The sequence below is a fragment of the Miscanthus floridulus genome, unplaced genomic scaffold (assembly GCF_019320115.1).
Source record: "Miscanthus floridulus cultivar M001 unplaced genomic scaffold, ASM1932011v1 os_1701, whole genome shotgun sequence".
Taxonomy (NCBI): domain Eukaryota; kingdom Viridiplantae; phylum Streptophyta; class Magnoliopsida; order Poales; family Poaceae; genus Miscanthus; species Miscanthus floridulus.
The window spans coordinates 1-20744 of NW_027097862.1; the positions used below are offsets into that span (position 1 = coordinate 1).

Sequence of the window (20744 nt, forward strand, 5' to 3'; positions counted from 1 at the left end):
TTCATATCATATCAGGAGGATAAGGACTTACAGGCACCACGTGCAAATTAGATTCTCTATTTCTCCCAGGTGAAAGCATGTGTGCATGTCATTGAAGTCAAAGACAACTTTCCCGACTGGGCTTCCAAATGTGCCGGTGGGAAAGCATGCTTGTATGATATCTATGCTCGTTGGGAGAACACGCAAGTACCAATCATGGAACCTTCTCATTCCAAGTGGTAGGCGCTGGATGTCCTAGTTTGGTAGGAAGGGCTTGCCTCTTTATATGTTTTCGGGCAATCCTTTGACCATTCGATGGCATCAACATTTGGATACTGCTTTGCAATTTGGTGGAGTTTGCTACTGACGGCCTCCTCAGAACCCTGTGATGGGACTTTTTTAACTTGGTTCTCAGGCTTGAACTGGTCATGGGAATACCACTTGGACACCGACGAAACGTCTTTGATTGGAACATAAACTGGCCTTATGTTGATTGAATCTTCTTTAGAGTTCCCATTTAGGCATGTCCTCATCTTCTTGTGCATCACCTTCTTCAGGAGGCACTCATTGTTCATGTATCGGTTGTGCTTGTTGAGAAGACTGTGGCATCTCATGATGCACTTGCTCGATACGAGCTGGAGAAGGTTGTGGCATCTCATCAGGCACATGCTCAATAGGAGGCGGGAAAAAATGTGGCATCACAGGAATGTGGGGGTCATGAGACAGTGAAAATATCTCCCCGGCCTCAACAACTCACTCCAAATTTGGGAGAGGGGGAGGCGGTGAAGAAGAAGTCAATATAATGTCCTGTTTGTGCCAGAGGATGAACTGCCCCATAACGTCTCTGAGTAACACCAGCCCCTCGGGAGTTGTGTAGTCTATCCTCCACTACATGAACTCAGGCTTCACTATATGCACCTCGACCCTAGTGTAGTCCAGCGGTATCTTATTATTGTGGTGTAAGCCACCTGGAGAATGTGCCACACCCATTGCCACCTCCATCACAGTGTTCTGCCGGCCACTGAGAAACACCAAGGTGCAACTAGTTGGTTCCCGTATGCGATCGACTAGGATTGTGGCTGCAGTGGAACCTTGGCTGCTAGGAACTTTCGGAGGGCTGCCAACTAATGCCAGTTCTCTCGGCAGCATCACTAATATCCGTGGCTCCGTAGACAGTCCTTGCTCCTCCAGCGCCTTCACAACTAGAGCCTTCACTTGGAGCTCAAGACTAGTCTCCTGGTCTCGGCCATGTTTCTTGTACATGTGCCTATCCTCTTCGAATCCTTGCTTCCAGGTCATCCTTTTCCCTAGCCCCCTGGTGCGGCCTGTGTGCTCCTTGTTTTCCAAGCCAAGGCTAAGCTCGTCCCTCTCTCTGGAAGGATTGAATGAACCTGTCTCTTTGTCTTCAGCATATTTTAGTATCCTTGATACCGCCTCTTGGTCTCCGACTTATCAAACTTAAGATTACTGCCGGATGGTTCTATACTCCTCGCATATATCCAGTTCCTTGAGCGTACCTTCAAGTTCGTCACATCGATATTCCCAGCAGCTACGGCCTCTTCATCCATCTTCCTAACTGCTCTTCCTTGGCATAGTAGCCATCGGGGCCTAGATGATGGTGGTGTTTGTTCCTCTTCGCTAGCTTGGTGTTACGGGCACTAAGCTCCAATGCCTCCGGTGAAGTCTTCTGAGCCACGAGCTCCTCCCATTGACTAGGAGTTATTTGCCGAACTCGTTGAAGGGAGTTAACCCCTTTTGGATATACTTCGTGTTGAGCTCTGACCTCCAATGTTGGAATGACTCTCCCATCATCCTGATAGCATTTTTTTACCAATTCGTGCTTACCCTCTAGAAATCTAAAATTGACCTTCAGCTACCTATCCCATAGTGTATTCTTTATGTTCTCTGGTACCCTCTTTCTAGTTAGGGATTGTTGGGTCAATTTATGTCTTACTAGGGCCCCGATCGAATTACGGAATCATCCTCTAATTCCTTCGGCTCAAGGATCTCTCCTGCTAGCTTGACCTCCGTTATCACATAGAAAGCCTTATCTGGATATAGATTTCCTTTTCTATCCCCTTGTTTCCTCTTAGGCTTGGTAGTCATGGTTGTGTCTTGAGTTTGTGGAGCAGAGGCATCGTGATCCGTCTCTGTGGCTGTTGCCTCTACTCTCCTTTCCTCTACTCCATCTTGTCCAGCAAGATGTCATGGACGTCGACATCATCTTTTTTGAGTTTTAGGAGGGACCTATATATAGGATAGGTCAAAGTGTTAGTAGAGGTAACACAAGCCAAAGCTTTAGCAAAATTTACAAGCTAAGGCTTCTTCCCTACCTCCTCGTTCGGGTCAAATCCTTGTCCAAATCTTCCTCCGTTGGCCTCCTTCTTGCTTCAGGTGGGAAAGGATCCTCGAGACTTTCATATCCCTCTTCTGACTCATCATCCTCTTCTTCTTCGCCTTCAGCGGCCTCTCCTTCGGGGCCTTCCTCCTTGTCACACTCCTCCTGAGTAAGCATTACTTCTAGATCCTTTTCTACCTTGGTTATCGAATTGTTTCCTGAGTAAGCTGGTCCTCTAGTGCTTGCTCCTCAAGGGTTGGCTGCTCATCATGCTTGGGCATCGAGCTACACTGTCTGTTGTCCGTGACATTATTTCACGCTTTGTTCTAAAAGATGCAAGAAAGTGTGCTTTAGGTACGCGAGAAGGTATAAGAAATAAAAAAGGGCTATAAACCAAAGTAGTCCTATAAAACAACAATATATCAAAAAAACTAGTAGTAGCAGTAGTAGAGGCCTCAGAAACATGTCAATCATCATCTGATCTTGAACTTGGAGCACTCAAAGCATCATAACAGAGAAGAGAGGAGATGGGTAATGTAGGGGCGGCTGCTAATGATGCCAAGTTCCTCACAAGTTATTGATCATCAGCTCATATTCCATATAATGTATGGACTTGGACAATTTCCTCATCGACAAAACAAAGAAGAGGAGAGGAGAGGAGAGGGAAGATTTGGCAAAAAAACCAACAGCTGCTTAGCAAACATAGTGCAATAACTGATGGCAAAAGACAGGACAATAAGTCCTGGGCAAGTCCTAGGAGATTTGGCAAAAAAAGCAACAGCAGCCACTTAGGAGTAGCAAGTAGTAAGACGAGTAGTAGGAGTAGTAAGAGGAGGAGTAGTAGGAGTAGTAAGAGGAGGAGGAGTAGTAGTAAGAGTAGTGGAGTAGTAGTGTAAGAGTAGTGAAGTAGTAGTAAGAGTAAGAGTATAAAGTAGTAGCAAGGACAACTTAAGTATTAGTTAAGTAGTAGTATAGAGTAGCAGCAGTAGTTAAGTAGTACAGAGTAGTAGTAGTATAGAGTAGTGGCAGTAGTTATGTAGTAGTAATAGTATAGAAAAGTAGAGAGTAGTAGCAATAGTAGAGTAGAGTAGAGGAGTAGTAGTAAAAGTAGTAGAGTAGAGCAGTAGTAGTAGTAGTAAAAAAGCAACAGCAGCCACTTAGGAGTAGCAAGTAGTAAGATGAGTAGTAGGAGTAGTAAGAGGAGGAGTAGTAGGAGTAGTAAGAGGAGGAGTAGTAAGAGCAATGGAGTAGTAGTATGTAAGAGTAGTGAAGTAGTAGTAAGAGTAAGAGTAAGAGTAAGAGTATAAAGTAGTAGCAAGGACAACTTAAGTATTAGTTAAGTAGTAGTATAGAGTAACAGCAGCAGTTAAGTAGTACAGAGTAGTAGTAGTAGTATAGAGCAGTGGCAGTAGTTATGTAGTAGTAATAGTATAGAAAAGCAGAGAGTAGTAGAGATAGTAGAGTAGAGTAGAGGAGTAGTAGTAAAAGTAGTAGAGTAGAGCAGCAGTAGTAGTAGTAAAAAAGCAGCAGCAGTTAGTATAGGAGTAGGAGTAGAGCAGTAGTAGTAGTATAGAGAGTAGTTGTAGTATAGAGTAGCAGCAGCACTTAGTATAGGAGTAGGAGTAGAGCAGTAGTAGTAGTATAGAGAGTAGTATGAGTAAGAGTAGTGAAGTAGTAGTATAGAGTAGCAGCAGCAGTTAAGTAGTATAGAGTAGCAGCAGCAGTTAGTATAGGAGTAGGAGTAGAGCAGCAGTAGTAGTATAGAGAGTAGTAGTAGTAGTATAGAGTAGCAGCAGCAGTTAGTATAGGAGTAGGAGTAGAGCAGTAGTAGTAGTATAGAGAGTAGTAGTAGTATAGAGTAGCAGCAGCAGTTAGTATAGGAGTAGGAGTAGAGCAGTAGTAGTAGTATAGAGAGTAGTACGAGTAAGAGTAGTGAAGTAGTAGTAAGAGTAAGAGTAAGAGTACAGACTAGTAGGAAGGACAGCTTAAGTAGTAGTTAAGTATTAGTAGCAGTAGTACTAAGGATTTGATATTGACGACCACTGCTAGTAAGCATCAAGACAGTGACAACCACTGCTAGTAAGCATCAAGACAGTGACAACCACTGGCATGTGCTAAAAGTAGTAAGCATCAAGACAGTTATAGAGTGGCATGTGCTAAAAGTAGTAAGCATCAAGACAATTGAAAGTATGCAGTGTAAGTGCCATGGAGCCCAATCAAAACCAAACACAAAACATAGAACAAAATGCAAATAAGAAATAACATGTGTACTTGTTGCTAGAAATTTCATGTTCATCACTAGCACCATGTAAAAAAATCCTACAAACTTCATTCTTAATTTCTAATCCGTTGACAAATTGATATCCTGATACCTAAATTTTTGAAACTGCCACTCTAAAAAAACTTATATCATGTTAAGTATAAATAATATTCATTCTATTTTTCTCTCTGTTCAGATCCTGATTATTGAACATATAACGAGTTTCATCTTTCATGGTTGGGAGTTCCCTTAGAAATCGGACTGGAGGTAATTCATCATAGGCTCTAAAATATAAAGGAATCTCTATGACAAAATGATGTGGTCAGATATTTCAATTGAAAAGTATTATATGAATGAGCTATTAGATTGGTTATTATAGACAGCGGTATCTTCTAGCCACTAGTTAGCTTTATTACTAACCATTTCTCTAATTACTAAGAGAGAAATTTTATTATGTTATTATAAAGTATTGGTTTAAAGTTTATACCAATAATAAAAAACATTTGTTTAGATGTAGTCGAATATTTTGTTAGCAAATGTTACTACTAAATATCAGTACAAAGAATATCCCTATTATCATGATGCAAGCGAAGACGTCACGAGCCGCTCATGCTCACCCAACACAATCCTGCAAACTCTTAATTTCTAATCCTGCAAACACAAGCATACTAATTTTTGAAACTGCCACTCTTAATTTCTAATCCTACAAACACAAGCATACTAATTTTTGAAACTGCTTATATCATGTTCAATTTCATTCCCTTCAGTTCTGGACTTACGACAAATCTCATACTAATTGAAGCAAACACAAGCATACTAATCTTACGACAAGTCTGAAGGTGAAGGCATAGAATTGCATAAGCAATATAATTAAGAAGAGCAAATAGAATTGCGAGGATTCTTCAGCCTCTGTTCAAGATGGGAATGGACAGCAGAGAAAGGGAGAGGAGGAACATACATGTGTCGTCGGTGCGCGGGGGCACGGGGCCGGGCGCGGGGCGCCGGGAGTGTGCGTCATCGGCATGCGGGGGCGGGACGCCGGGGGCCGGGCGCCTAGGGCCGGGTGCAGGACTGGCGGCGTGGCCAGCGGCGAAAACCCTAGGCGCGCAGGGGCGGGCGCCGAGGGCCGAGCGCCTGGGGCCGGTTGCAGGCACGGGACCGGCGGCGTGGCCGGCGGCGGAAACCCTAGGCGTGCAGGGGCGGGCGCCGGGGGCCGGGTGTGGGACGCCGGGGGCCAGGCGCGGGACCGGCGGCGTGGCCGGCGGTGAAAACCCTAGGCGTGCAGGGGCGGGAGCCGGGGGCCGGGTGCGGGACGCCGGGGACCGGGTGCCTGGGGCCGGGTGCTGGCGCGGGACCGGTGGCGTGGCCAGCGGTGGAAACCCTAGGCGCGCAGGGGCGGGCGCCGGGGGCCGGGCGCGGGACGCCGAGGGCCGGGTGTGGGTGGGTGCGGGCGCGGGACTGGTGGTGGGGGCGGCGGTGGAAACCCTAGGCACACGGGCAACCTGACGGCGTCGTCGGTGGAAGAAGACAGCGCCCAGATGACATCACTCCCGTGCACCGTCCTATTAATACTCCCTCCTATTTGTAGGGGCGGTTCCTGATCCTGCCGCTCCTAGAAATACATTTGTAGGGGCGGTTCCTGATCCAACTGCCCCTACAAATAGTTTCTATTTTTTAAATTATAAATTCTATATTTTTTATATCATAAAAACACAAAGTAATATAAAAAAATTGTGTATATGCACAAATATAATATTTTGTATTATTCTATATATGAATAGAGTGGATGTTCAAATAGAGTCATCTAGATGTTGCAAAGGGTAGTCTCACACACATGCATAAAATGTAGTCTCACACACATATAAAAATATGTAGTCTTACACACGTACATAAATATATAGTCTCGCACGCATGCATAAATGAAGTCTTACAAACATACACTTACACAAACACTCCACGTTCAATAACTAGCTAGCCCGCTGTAATGACTTTCCCCTTGACACCTTTTCGTTCCCATGGCATTATGTCTTTGGGGAGGTTCTTTTCGACAACACTGATCTTAGGAAAGTCTGTGAATAGCGGCATCTCATCATAGTTATTGTAAGCTTCAACATCGTCCACGCCATCAACTCCAATAATATGTTGTTTCCTAGAGGCAACCACGTGCTTTGTCTTCTTCTTCAGGGGAAGGTTACTTTATGGGTCAGACATATAAAAAACTTGTGCGACACGTGAAGCGAGCACCCAAGGGTCATCTTGGTAGCCTAGATTCTTGAGGTCTAGGACTCTCAATCCGATCTCGTTCAGTTGGTGTTGTTTGATCCAGCGGCATCGAAATAGGGCCACCGTTATATCCCTTCCATAGTCAAGTTCCCATATCTCTTCAATGATGCCAAAGTATTGGATCTTTCACCCTAATCCATCGAGAGCCTCTATTCGAACGCCGCTGTTTTGGTTCACATATTTACTATCCTTTGCGTGGGTATAGTACGTGTACCCATTGATGTCATAAGCATTCCAAGATGTCACTTGTCTCGATGGCCCCTCCGCCAACCTACTGATGGTAATAGAGTCTATGGTTTCTTCAGGCGGTATGTTTTGGTCCTTCAACCATGTAGTTAGTCGTTGCTTATGCTGTTTCATGACCCAATCATCCAAACGGCTATTTCTCTCCACCATAATGATAGCCAAGTGTTCATCAATATACGGTTGCATCAGTTGTGTACTCTGCAAGACACTGTAATGCGCCCGACTCACCTCTTTGTAATCATGGTCGATGAACACTTTTCTACCACTGGTGCCCTTCCTAGCCAGCCTACCCTTGTGACGAGAATTAGGTTTACCAATCCCTTTTTGTACTTTTAGGTACTCTTGACAGCACTCGACGACTTCTTCAGTATTGTAACCCTCTATCATGGAGCCCACTGGGTATGCTTGATTATGCACGTATCGACTTAAAACCAACATGAACCGCTCATAGGACCACATTTCATGCAAGTAGCAAGGGCCAAGCGCCTGTATCTAATGAACCATGTGAATCATGAGATGTGGTATTATATCAAAAAAAGCAGGAGGTAAACACATCTCTAATTGGTTTTGTGTCTCCACCACAAATTCATGTAGGTCACTCAGCTCTTCCTTACCAATCGTCTTTTGTGAGATCTTTGAAAAGAAGTAGTACATGCGGGTGATGGCCATTTTCAAGAACTCTGGCTTTATAGCCCTGATTGCAATAGGTAGAAACACTATCAGCATCACATGGCAATCGTGAGCCTTGTAGTGTGTTATTGACAAGTCCTTTACCGACACTAGCTTCTTCACATTTGCTAAAAACCTAGTCGGGACTTTGATCCCCCTCAGGAAAGTGCATATAGCTCTCTTCTCGTCTAGTGTTAGGTTGAAGCACGCCGCAGACAGAGTGTATTTTCCATTAGCCTCAGGTACTGGGTGAAGCTGTGGCATCACGTTTAGCTGCACCATGTCTTTCCGTGCTTTTAGACCATCCTTTGACTTGCCTGTGTCCATCAAGGTAGCAATGAGACTCTCAAAGACATTCTTCTGCACGTGCATAGCATCAATGGCATGGGGGACCTCTAAGTCTGGCCAATAAGGTAGATACTGAAAGAAGATCGATTGTTTCTTGAAAGGTACGCCTTCGACAGGAGGTGTGCTTCTATCTCTATTCGTCCCATCTGGATTCTTCTTTCCATAGATGATGCGTATGTTTTTCACCATTCTGTACACATGTTCTCCGTTATGACGTCTCTCCGGAGGGGGTTCAATCTCCAGGGCGTTGTCATAAAATCTAAAGAATAATTTGCTGCGGTACTTGTGACTTGTCTTTAAGAAGCACCGGTTCCTTAGGTAAACTATCTTCTTGGATGCATCCAGGTACACCCATGTAGTACCATCTAAGCAAACCAAGCATCCTGTCTTCTCTTTGATCTGTCCAGATAAAGCAAACAGCGCGGGTAATCATTGGTAGTAACAAATATTATTGCTCTACATATGAAGTCCTCCTTTTGGAACGCATCGTACATCTGCTCCCCATGCCTCCATAGCCTCTCCATTTCTTGCATCAAGGGCTCGAGGAACATGTCTATATCAATGCCAGGTTGTTTAGGGCCAGAAATAAGAATAGTGAGGAGAAGGTACTTTCTCTTCTGACACAACCATGTTGGGATATTGTATATGGTCAAGATCACTGGCCATGTGTTGTGGTTGCTCATCCTCTCATTGAAGGGATTCATTCCATCGGTGCTCAGGCCAAACCGTACATTCCTTGGGTCATCGCTGAATTCTTTGTGCTTCTCATCAAACTTTTGCCACTGACTACAATCAGCCGGGTGTGCAATCTTATCATCATCCACCTTGCGCTCATCATCCCACCATGTCATGAGTGAGGCTTCTTTAGGGTTTAGGAACATACGTCTCAAGTGGTCGGTCACTGGCAGGTACCACATTACCAGGGTAGGAATTCTTCTCTGCTTTGCATCATTGCCTAATGGAGTGTCCTCTGGGGGCTGAGATTCTTGTACCACCTTTTTTGTACCCTTCTTATTCCTCTTTTTCCCCGTGGAGGGTTCGTCCCCACCGTAAAGGTCATTGTTCTTGTACCGGCTGGCCCCACACTAGGGACATTTATCCAGTGACTTGAATATTTTGCCATGAAAAAGTATACAGTGGTTGAGGCATGCATGTATTTTTTTCAACCCCCATTGTCAATGGACTTATAACCTTCTTCGCTTGGTATGTGTTGGTGGGAACTGAGTTTGGTTGTGGCAGCACCCATGACAGGAGATATAATAGATCATTGAAACTACAGTCTGACCAGCCGTACTTAGCCTTCAAGATGAGCAGCTCAAGCACAAAACGTAGAAATGTCCAATGTGTCGGACAACCCTTTTCAACACCATACACAGTCTCCTTCGATGCTTTTGTTACTCTTTCTAAATTTTCTAGATCTTTCGGGCTATTTAGTAAAATCTCTGGTCCAAGGGTTCGAATCATGTCCTCTAAATCATCTTCATCTCTGACACATGCTCCACCATCATTATTGGCACCACTTTCGTCATTACCATCTCAACCACCAGCATCACCACCTTGTTCATTACCAAACTCGAAATCCATTCATGCATCAAGCTCTGCTGAATATTGGGACATGGATTCTATGGTTTCGTCGTCGTATTCCTCCTCATCCTCGTCGTTAACAATAACTGTTTCACCATGATGAATCCACACTGTGTAGTCCTCAATAAATCCTCGCATAATCAAATGTGATCTGATGATAGTCACATCTGCCCATGCCATACGATTCTTGCAATCTTTACAGGGGCAAATAATTGTATCCTTATTCTCTTTCAATGTCGTTGCATGCTTCGTTGCGGCTTCAATAAATTTATCCACCTCTTCACGGAAACCTGCCTTGAACCTTAACGAACCATACATCCAAGAGTTTCTGTACTCCATCTTTTACAACAACAATAAAACAAACATTAAAGGACTACTTATTCAGATATATATAAAAATGAATCAAAGTAATAATTATTTGAGAATAATTGTATATACTTCAGATATATATGAATATAAATCTAATATAATTACATGAAGCATACAAACACACCATGGTAGAGGAAAATTAATTAATGGTCCATTTATCCATAAATAATTAAAATACATATTTATTGATTACAATAAACAATTTCAAAGACAACAATTAGCAATAATTATACTTTACCCAATATCTTTCATACAAACCCTAGTCCAATTTATCAAACATAAATTTACAAAAACAAAATTAATAAAAAAAAACCAAACCCTAGATCTAGATCACATGCACATGAAACATCCATAAAACTAACTAATTGTTTACTAAAATCAAGAAATATGGACCAAATAAGGGTATGATCTTGTTCCCCTCCCTAATTTACCCTAGTACATTTAAAAGTTGGGTCTAATTTGCTCATAAATAGCTCAAGCACCATAGAAGAGAGAGAAAAACAAAACTCTAATTATCCACTAACCAACCATTAAAACTTCAAAAAAAAAGTGTGGAATAGCATTTTCTTACCTTCTACAATCTCTCCACCAAAGGATTTGAGATCAAAACCTTCTCCTCTTAGTAGAGCAATTTTTGGGAGGTGCCCAAGGCCTCCCCACCTTTCTTTCACGGGTTGGAGTGAGTGACCCGAGGAGGAAGAAGGTGTAGCATCTGTTTTATATGGGGGGCATTTGTAGGGGTGGCCGGTGATTGAGCCGCCCCTACAAATCGGAGCTATAAATACGGGGCCATTTTTAGGGGCGACTCAATCACGAGCCGCCCCTACAAATACCATTTCCAGGGGCGGCTGGTGATTGAGCCGCCCCCACAAATCAGACCCCATTTATAGGGGCGGCTCGTAACACCAGCCGCCCCTGCTGTTCCATTTGTATGGGCGGCTGGTGTCTGGGCACCCGAGCACGCCACTATAGGGGCGGCTCCATCACCAGCCGTCCCTACAAAAAAATCGAACCGTTGCTAAAAATCGTTTTCTACGTAGTGTAGAAATACCTCTATTTTCAAAGGCATTCTGTAACATCCATGGACTATAGGTAACCATTTTTAGTTTTTTTCCTGTCTAAGCATGTCTAAAACAAGAGACATCTCTAAGAACCATGATTGTTTCTATAGTAGTGCGTGGTGTTCATGGTGATCCTACAATCTCAACTGTTTTTGTACTAGCGAAACTCATCATCAGTCATCTATTGTTGTTGTCAAGTAGTGATCCTAGCTACTAACAGAAATCATCGTCCGTGGGAGCGAATTTCAGGCTGGGTTAAAAAAATCCTCTCGTCTGTCACCACTCAAAGCATAGGTTGTGCGTTCGGCCTACCCGGCCCATCCCTAGGGTAATGGTGCATTGTGTAAGAGTGATGTAGGGGTTTGGAGATTTTCTTGGCCGAGGGAATTGAGATTTTTTCTTAGTCTAATGCCTTGGGGGTGGTCTTTCCCCCGTCAGTCGAGTTTTTTTTCATCGTCATCGTTTTCTTTGGTTAGTTGATGCAAAATGTAGGCGTTTTCTCCTTACTCCCAAAATTGTAGAGTAGTCAAAACCGAGATGAATAAAACAGGGAAGAAATAATGGTGCCAAGACATCATGCACACGTATGTCCATATCATATCCGCACCAACCATGCTAGTTGGTAGCTATGGATCGGACACACACGCGCAGATCATGGGTCGACCCTTGACCAAAATGAAAATGCACGGCACCATGCATTCATCATCATGATTACATTACATTGGTGTGCAAGGCAATAAGCTTGACTATCACATAGTAGTATTCTGTTACACCAAACTCTAGCAGCAGCTTTAATTGGCACGATCATTATTGGTCCATATAAACAATAATATTAAAAGAAAATGTGCGCAAACCTTTCCAGCAGAGATTGCTGCTGTTGTATGAACTGCATGCTGGTGTGAGCATCGTTTTTGTTTACGGTTTTAATTTATGGTCAGATTAAGGCTAGTGCTCAGCTTTTACGGTTACCATGATTCATGGAAAGCTTAGTTGTACTATACTAGATGAGACGCTATATATATAAAGCATTTTTACAAAGGCATTGTACGTACTCACAGGTTTGGAAGTTGGAACGAAGTTAATTTGGCCGTATGCTGCTAATAATGAGGAGAGTGATCGGTACTGCTGGCAACAGTCCCCATCGGTCACATGGCACTGTTCTTGGATTCATCGGGTCCGAACGTTCGGACCCCACCCTCCGTCGAACAGACGCGCGCGGGAAGCCGAAACGCGCGGAACGATGGATCGTGGAAGCCGCGACGCACGGGAACGACGGACCGGCGGAACTGCCGATGCGGAAGCCACGTAGCTGTTTTATTTTTTGTTTTTCTTTTCTTTTTTCTTTTCTTTTTCTTTTTATATTCTTTTTTTATTTTTTTTATTTTTGTGCTTCCTTTTTTATATTTATTTTTGTGTGTGTGATTTTTTATTATTCTTTAGTTTTTTAATTTTATGTTTCTTTTATTTTTTTGTTTTGTTTTGTTTTCTTTCCTTTTCTCAATATTTCTAATTTCCTTTCTTCATTTTTTTTATTTTTGTTTATTTTTCATTTCATGTGATTTTTTTTCATTATTCTTTTTGTTTCTTATATTTTTATTTATTTATTGCTTTTACTATATCTAATTATTATATTTATTTTATTTTATTTTGTTTTTATATTTTATTCATTAAGTATTTATTTCTTTTTTCTTTTCCCTTTTCTCTTTATGTTATCTATAGACTTTTTATTTTTTATTTACTATTTTACCTTATTTAATTATTTTTCATGTTAATTTTTTTATTCATTTGGTAGTTAGCTTCTCTTTTTTTATATTTATTCTTGTCTTAACTCTCTCGTTTCCTCTTTTCATTTATTGTCTTGTTTCTTTTCTAATTATGTTTTCCTCTAATTTGTGTTTTTTATTTTTTTATCTTTCTTTAGCCTTTTCTTTTTCTTTTTCTTTTTTCTTTTTTTTTTATTTTCATGCATCATTCATTTTTTATTTTTTATTTTTTTTATGTTTATTATTATATTATTATTATTATATTATTATATTATTATTATTATTACCTTTTCTTTTTTTTTTTTCTTTTCTTTTTTTATTTTTATGATGTTTTGTGTTGTTTTTTGTTTTTCATGTAGTATATATGTGAAGTTCTATGTTTTTTATATTCACATGTGATATATGTGATATTTTTATGTTCATGTGGTATACATATAATGTTCTATGATGTATTTTACGACGTTCGTGTAATACATGTGATGTTCTCGTAGTATACAGGTGATGTTGTACGATATTTTTTGTGATGTTCTCGTATTATACATGTGATGTTCTATAATGTTTTTGTGATGTTCACGCACACAATATACATGTGATGTTCTATTATATATTTAGTGATGTTCACGTAATATATATGTGATGTTCTATAATGTATTTAGTGATATTCTATAGTGTATTTGGTGATGTTCTATGTTTTTATACGTGTTATACATGTGATGTTCTATGGTGTTTTTTATGTTCACGTGGTATGTATGTAATGTTCTATGCTGTATTTGCGACGTTCGTGTAATATACATGTGATGTTCTCGTAGTATACATGTGATGTTCTATGATATTTTTTATGATGTTCTCGTATTATACAGGTGAGTTCTATAATGTTTTCTGTGATGTTCACGCACACAATATATATGTGATGTTCTATGATGTATTTAGTGATGTTCATGTAATATATATGTGATGCTCTATAATATTTAGTGATGTTCTATAGTGTATTTAGTGATATTCTATGTTTTATATATGTTCACGTGTTATACATGTGATGTTCTGTGGTGTTTTTTTATGTTCATGTGGTATGCATGTAATGTTCTATGATGTATTTTACGATGTTCACGTAATATATATGTGATGTTCTCATAGTATACATGTTATGTTCTATGATGTTTTTTTGTTGTTCACACAATATACATGTGATGTTCTATGATGTATCTAGCGATGTTCACGTAATATATATACAATGTTTGTAATGTATTTAGTGATGTTTTATGGTGTATTTAGTGTTGTTCACTTAGTATACATGTAATATTCTATACTATATTTTAGGATTTTAAAAAGTACCAAAGTGATATTCTTTTTACTTTTTTCTCTATTATGTTTTTATGCTTTGCTCTGGATTTTATTATTATTTATTTATGTTATTTATTTATTTATTTTTATGTCATATTATCATGAACCTAAAACTAGAATACTATTTTTCTAAATTAAGAATATTTTTTTGTTGAAGACGGAACATTGTTCTCTGAACCTAAAACATCGTCTCTACTTAAATATGTTCTATATTCACAAGATAAATGTTCATTGATAAAAAATTATCTAAATATATTCATGTGAGATCTTATTTTGAAGGGTTTATTCTAAGAAACACGATGGTGTAATCGGAATTTAATTTGAATGTTTGGTTTGGCCGTTGTGATTTTTTTAGCTCGTGCATGCGTGAGGTGGAAGTAAGGGATGGCGGGCCCTTACCTAGGCGCTGGCAGGAACGCGGAGGCAAACATGGGAAACAATCGGCGCGATATTACCATCCAAACGTCGGACCCTAAGAGCAACTCCAAGGGAATAGCTAAAAACAATTTCCAAATTTTCTGATTTAGCTATTCTGTAAAATAGAAACGCCTAAAAAAGTTAGACTCCTCCAACAGGCTCTCTAAAAAAATAGCTATCTCAACATTAAACCTGCCACATCAATGGACAACAGGCTCTACTGGTTGGCACATTTCGTCGAACAGGCAACAAGCACTGACCAACTTGATAGCTACTCTCGTTCGTCTCATACTTGAGCTGATTCCCTCTAGCTGTTGGCACGCACACGCACCAAGTTAAGCTAGCTACTTCACTACTAGAGAACGAACCTTTGATCCTCGGTCAAAATGGGCTCTAGTCCCGGTATTTTTTACGCCCAGGACTAGAGATACCTTTAGTCCTCCAACTGGGACTAAAGGTCCCTCCCAACAGCTACTGCGCCAGACAGAGGTGGCAGGGACCTTTAGTCCCGGTTGGAGCCACCGACCGGGACTAAAGGTAGACTTTTACTCTCGGTTGGTGGCTCCAACCGGGACTAAAGGTCTCTGTCACCTCTGTCTGGTGCAGGAGCCGTTGGGAGGGACCTTTATTCCCGGTTGGAGCCACCAACCGGGACTAAAGGTCCCCCCTTTATATATCGGCCGTCTCTTTCTTCCTCCCCGAGCCCGAGCTCAATATTTTGAAGCTCACTGCACTAGTGTTCTTGCTTCCTCCCTCCATTGTTCCTCCATCTATTCTTCGATTCCTCCGTCGATTCTTTAGTTGTAAAGGTTACCAATCTCATACTCTCATTTTTCACCATTGTCTTATCTCATTTTGTTCACTATATATATATGGTTCTTTATTGTGGTTTTTTTCATTTGTAAGCAATTTGAGCTCAAAATCACTTCAAGCTTGCATATTTACATGAAGGAAGGTTAAAGTAGCTATTAAAAACTAGTATTCACCATTCATTTGTAGCATGCATAGCACACTTCATTGTTTAGACATATAGATAATTTTAGAGTTTTTTAATTTTATTTGTTTATAAAATGAGAAATTTATAATGTATTAAAAATGAGTATAGGGACTAGTGCCTCCGACTAGTATGACAGATGCAATGCAAGGTCGTGCAATAGAAAGCAAATCCGTTCTCTTTTGATGATACGTCTGAACAGCCCGAGCCTGACAGATTTGGTGGTTGAACGGGTCCGTCGGCCGTCGTCGTGCGACTGTACGACAAAGAACGGCATCGATCGACCATAGTATTTTATTGTCCGGAGTCCGGTTCAGGGTGCAATGCAACGCAATGACAATTGACAATGCGTTGCTAGGTCAAAATATGGTCATTTCTATAGACTCCGCGACTAAACATTTTATTTTAACTTTTTATGAAATGAAAAACTTAGAAAATACTTAGAAAATTATAGAAAATCCATACTAGTTAAACTTGCAGACCGTGTTCAGCTCGGCGAGCATGTTCTCTGCCGAGCGGTAACGGACATCAAGGAGGAGCTTTGATTCTATGAGGTAGAGCGGCAACGGTCGTGGAAGACCGTGTTCCCTTCCTCGTAGAATCGGAGCTCTTCCTTGACCAAGTACGGTGCCGTCTGGTGGAGAAATGCTCGCCGAGATGATCACGTAAGCAAGGTCAACTAGTACAGATGGTTATTTATTAAAACATGTTTTTGAGCTATAAATCCTGCTGGCCGTCTTCTTCCTCCCTGAGCCCACCCGAGAGCTTAAGTTCAAATTTAAGCAGTGTTCTTGCTCTTTCTCCATCCATTCTTCGATTCCTCCATCGATTTCTTCGATTCCTCCGTCGATTCTTCGGTTTTAAAGGTTACCAACTTCATACTCTCATGTTTCATCATTGTCTTATCCCATTTTGTTCACTATATATATATATGGTTCTTTATTGTGGTTTTTTTTTCATTTGTAAGCAATTTGAGCTCAAAATCACTTCAAGCTTGCATATTTACATGAAGGTTAAAGTAGCTAGTTGAACTAGCGGACCGTGTTCATTTTGGCGAGCATGTTCTCTGCCGAGCGGTAACGGACGTGAAGGAGGAGCTTTGATTCTATGAGGGAGAGCGGCAATGGTCGTAGAAGACCGTGTTCCCTTCCTCGTAGAATTGGAGCTCTTCCGTGGCCAAGTACGGTGCCGTCCGGTGGAGAAATGCTCACCGAGATGATCACGTAAGCAAGGTCAACTAGTACAGATGGTTATTTATTCACACGTCCCGATATCATCGCAGTAGTCTATCAATCACCGTGCCCAAACGTAGTATATATATAAATATAAACGATAATCGATTGTTATGTGTGTACACTCCTATTCTTCTGTTAATTTGCGAAAATATCATGTGAATTACTTACCTGCTGCAGTAAAAGACGAGAACACAATGACCATTAAAAATATCATTGTTTAGAGATATAGATAATTTTATAGTTTCTTAATTTTATTTTTTATAAAATGAGAAATTTATAGTGTATTAAAAATGAGTATAGAGAGTAGATGGCAACTGCTTCCGGGTCCTCGGCCTCTCATGGGTTTCCAAAGCGACTTAGGCTGGGCCTCCCTCTCATTCCATGCGGCAAGTGCCGTGATGAGACGAAGATTGTGATGGAGTACTGAGTGAAGAAGGAGGGTCCCAACAAGGATCGTATCTTCTACAAGTGTCCCGATCGCAATGTGAGTTATTTTATCGTATTTAATGATTATGGTTAGTTTATACCTATTTTCTGATGGTTGTGATTAAATTTCTAATTTTTTGTTTTAATTTTAGTGGGATGGCAGTGGACGATGTTCAGGCTTCTACTGGGAGGAAGAGTAATTGAACTCGTGCAAAAAATATCTTGCACAACAGGTAGATATGGCGGCTAATGAGGCAGTGATCCAGCCGAAGAAGCCCAAAGATGTTGCACAATCAGGGGATCTGTCTGTTTTAGTTGAGATTGATCGCGAAATCCTTGTGCTCCTGAAATGTATTTTAGCTTTAGTTCTTTTAGTGGTAGTTGAGATTGTCTACATTGTAGCGATGCTTTCATAAATTTGTACCTTTTGTGGTGGCACGCATGTTGTATAAATAATTAATTATGATCTAGGTTTTAATATGGTATTTATGTCATGTAATGTAGATGAGCCGGCATTGGATGTACAATGCTGAACGCTGCTCCCAAGAGTTCATTGACGGCGTGCATTCTTTGTTACGTGCGGCCGAGGCAAACAAATGCGACGGCTTCATGTGCTGCCCATGTGCCATATGTAAGAATATGGTGGAATATCCTTGCTCAAGGATTCTTCATTCACACTTGTTCAAGTCAGGTTTCATACCAAACTATATTTGTTGGACGAAGCATAGAGAAACCAGCGTTGTAATGGAAGAAGGTGAAGAAGAACAATGGGACGACAATGATATTATTCCTGATGGTGCGTGCTTCAATGATACTGCAATGGGAGAAGCTAAAGAAGAGGTAGCCGTAGAAGATGAGCCGGCTGATGATCTTTGTCAGGTCATTCGTGATGCACAAAGAGAATGTGAAAGTGAAAAGGAGAAGATCAAGTTCGAGCGGATGCTAGAAGATCACAAGAAATTGTTGTACCCAACTTGTGATGCAGGGCAGAAAAAGTTGGGAACCACATTAGAATTGCTGCAATGGAAGGCAAAGAATGGTGTATCTGACAAGGGATTTGGAGAGTTACTAAAAATCCAAAAGAAGATGCTTCCGAAGGACAATGAATTGCCCGCCATTACCTACAAAGCAAAACAAGTTGTCTGTCCTATGGGGCTAGAAATCGAGAAGATACATGTATGTCCTAATGACTGCATCCTCTACCGTGGCAAAGAGTACGAGAAATTGGATGCATGCCCGGTATGCCATGCATCGCGGTATAAGATCAGGCGAGATGACCTTGGTGATATTGAGGGTGAACGTCCATGGAAGAAAATCCCTGCCAAGGTTATGTGGTATGCTCCTATAATACCACGCTTGAAACGTCTATTCAGAAACAAAGAACATGCAAAATTGTTGCGATGGCACAAAGAAGACCGTAAGGTAGACAATATGTTGAGACACCCTGCTGATGGGTCCCAGTGGAGAGCAATCGACAGAGAATTCCCAGAGTTTGCAAATGACGCAAGAAACTTAAGGTTTGCTTTAAGTATAGATGGTATCAATCCTTTTGGAGAGCAGAACAGTAGTCATAGCACTTGGCCTGTTACTCTAAGTATCTACAACCTTCCTCCTTGGTTATGCATGAAGCGGAAGTTCATTATGATGCCTATGCTCATCCAAGGCCCGAAGCAACCTGGCAATGACATCGATGTGTACCTGAGACCACTTATTGACGAACTTCTCATTTTGTGGAATAAAGAAGGTGTACGTGTGTGGGATGAGTACAAACAGGAACACTTTGATCTGCGAGCATTGTTGTTCGTAACAATTAATGATTGGTCTGCTCTAAGTAATCTTTCAGGATAGTCAAACAAGGGATATAATGCATGCACACACTGCTTCGGTGATATTAGAGGTGTATTCTTGAAAAAATATCGAAAGGTCATGTACCTTGGCCATCGTCGATTTCTTCCTACAAATCACCCTGTAAGAAAGAAAGGCAAGCATTTTAAAGGGAAGGCAAACCACCTGACCAAGCCTCGCAACCGAACCGGTGAGGATGTACTCGATATGGTCAATGATGTGAAAGTCGTCTTTGGAAAAGGACATGGCAGCCAACCTGTTCCGAACCAATAGTTTTAATAATTTTAATTAAACACTACATTTTTGCATTAACGAAATAATAAATATTAGTTACATTATGTTTTATAATTATAACAAAAAATAAAAAAAGTTAGGTTATAGATTTTTCCTATGTGCAATAAAGAAAAAGAAAATCCATATTTTTAACAAAATAATTTTATGCCTTTTATTTAATTTACTATGTATTTAACAAGACTATTGTATTTCTATTAAAACAATTTGCTTAAAACAGGCGGGAAACGAAACTACAGCCCACCTTTACTCCCGGGTTGAAAGCCCACCCAGGAGTAAAGGTGGGCTGCAGTTTCGTGGCCCGCTAAAAAAACCTTTACTCCCGGTGCTTATTACCAACCGGGAGTAAAGGTTTACCTTTACTCCTGGTGCGTGTTACCAACCAGGAGTAAAGGTAACCTTTACTCCTGGTTGGTAACACGCACCGGGAGTAAAGGACCTTTACTCCCGGTGGGGGGATGGCACCGGGAGTAAAGGGGCGTGGCATATATACCAGTGCCATCTTCTTCCTTACGTTCTTCACCGATTCCTCTCCCCTGCACCCACGCCACTCGGCCCGCCACACCGAGGACGCCGCCGCCACCCCGCCCGACGTCGGTCATCGCCATCGCCTCGCGCGTGTCCGCAGTCCCCACGCCACCCCACGTGCCGACGACCTTATGGTGCCAGCTACTGCCCGGCCACCCTGGCCAGACACGCGGGCCACACCGGTACTGTACCGTACCCTCGCGCGCGACACGGTGGCACGACGACGAGGCCGCCAATGCACGTGACTTCCTCTCCTCCATTCCTGAGGTACGCGGCTTGCTCCATTCCATCTCTAGGCTACACCGTGACCGCGCACAACAGATTGATGATGAGGAGCACGTTGTGCTTGCTCCATTCCATCTCCATGCATGATCAAAACACATATGTTTGAGGCAAGTTAATTCACTCATGCATGGTAACCGTACTGTTGTTCAGGTTTTCTTTTCCTATGTGCATGCTCCTCTATTGATACAGTAGCTACTGAAATAAATATACATATAAGAAAGAAAGCGCCAAAGGAACAGAAAAAAATTCCAGTGTATACGCGCCATCTATAAGCGCCATGCGTTTCTATGTATAAGCGCCATGCGTTTCTATGTATATGGCGGAGCACCACCGCCCTCGTTCGCCCTAGGGTTTATACGGCAGAGCCGCCGCCCTTGTTCGCCCTAGGGTTTAGGGTTCCGCCGCCCTCGTTCGATCATTTTGGTGGGTGAAGGTTGGTTTGTATGATAAGAAGAATCAGAAAGCGAGTAGGTTTTGGCGGA

General features: G+C 41.6%; 1 protein-coding gene across 1 annotated transcript; it reads left to right on the forward strand.

Moving 5' to 3' along the window:
• Positions 1-5501: 5501 nt before the first annotated feature.
• On the forward strand, positions 5502-6083 carry LOC136534234 (glycine-rich cell wall structural protein 1.0-like). The gene has a single exon (XM_066526696.1). The coding sequence runs from the start codon at positions 5502-5504 to the stop codon at positions 6081-6083; it is 582 nt and encodes a 193-aa protein (XP_066382793.1).
• The last annotated feature ends 14661 nt before the right edge of the window (positions 6084-20744 follow it).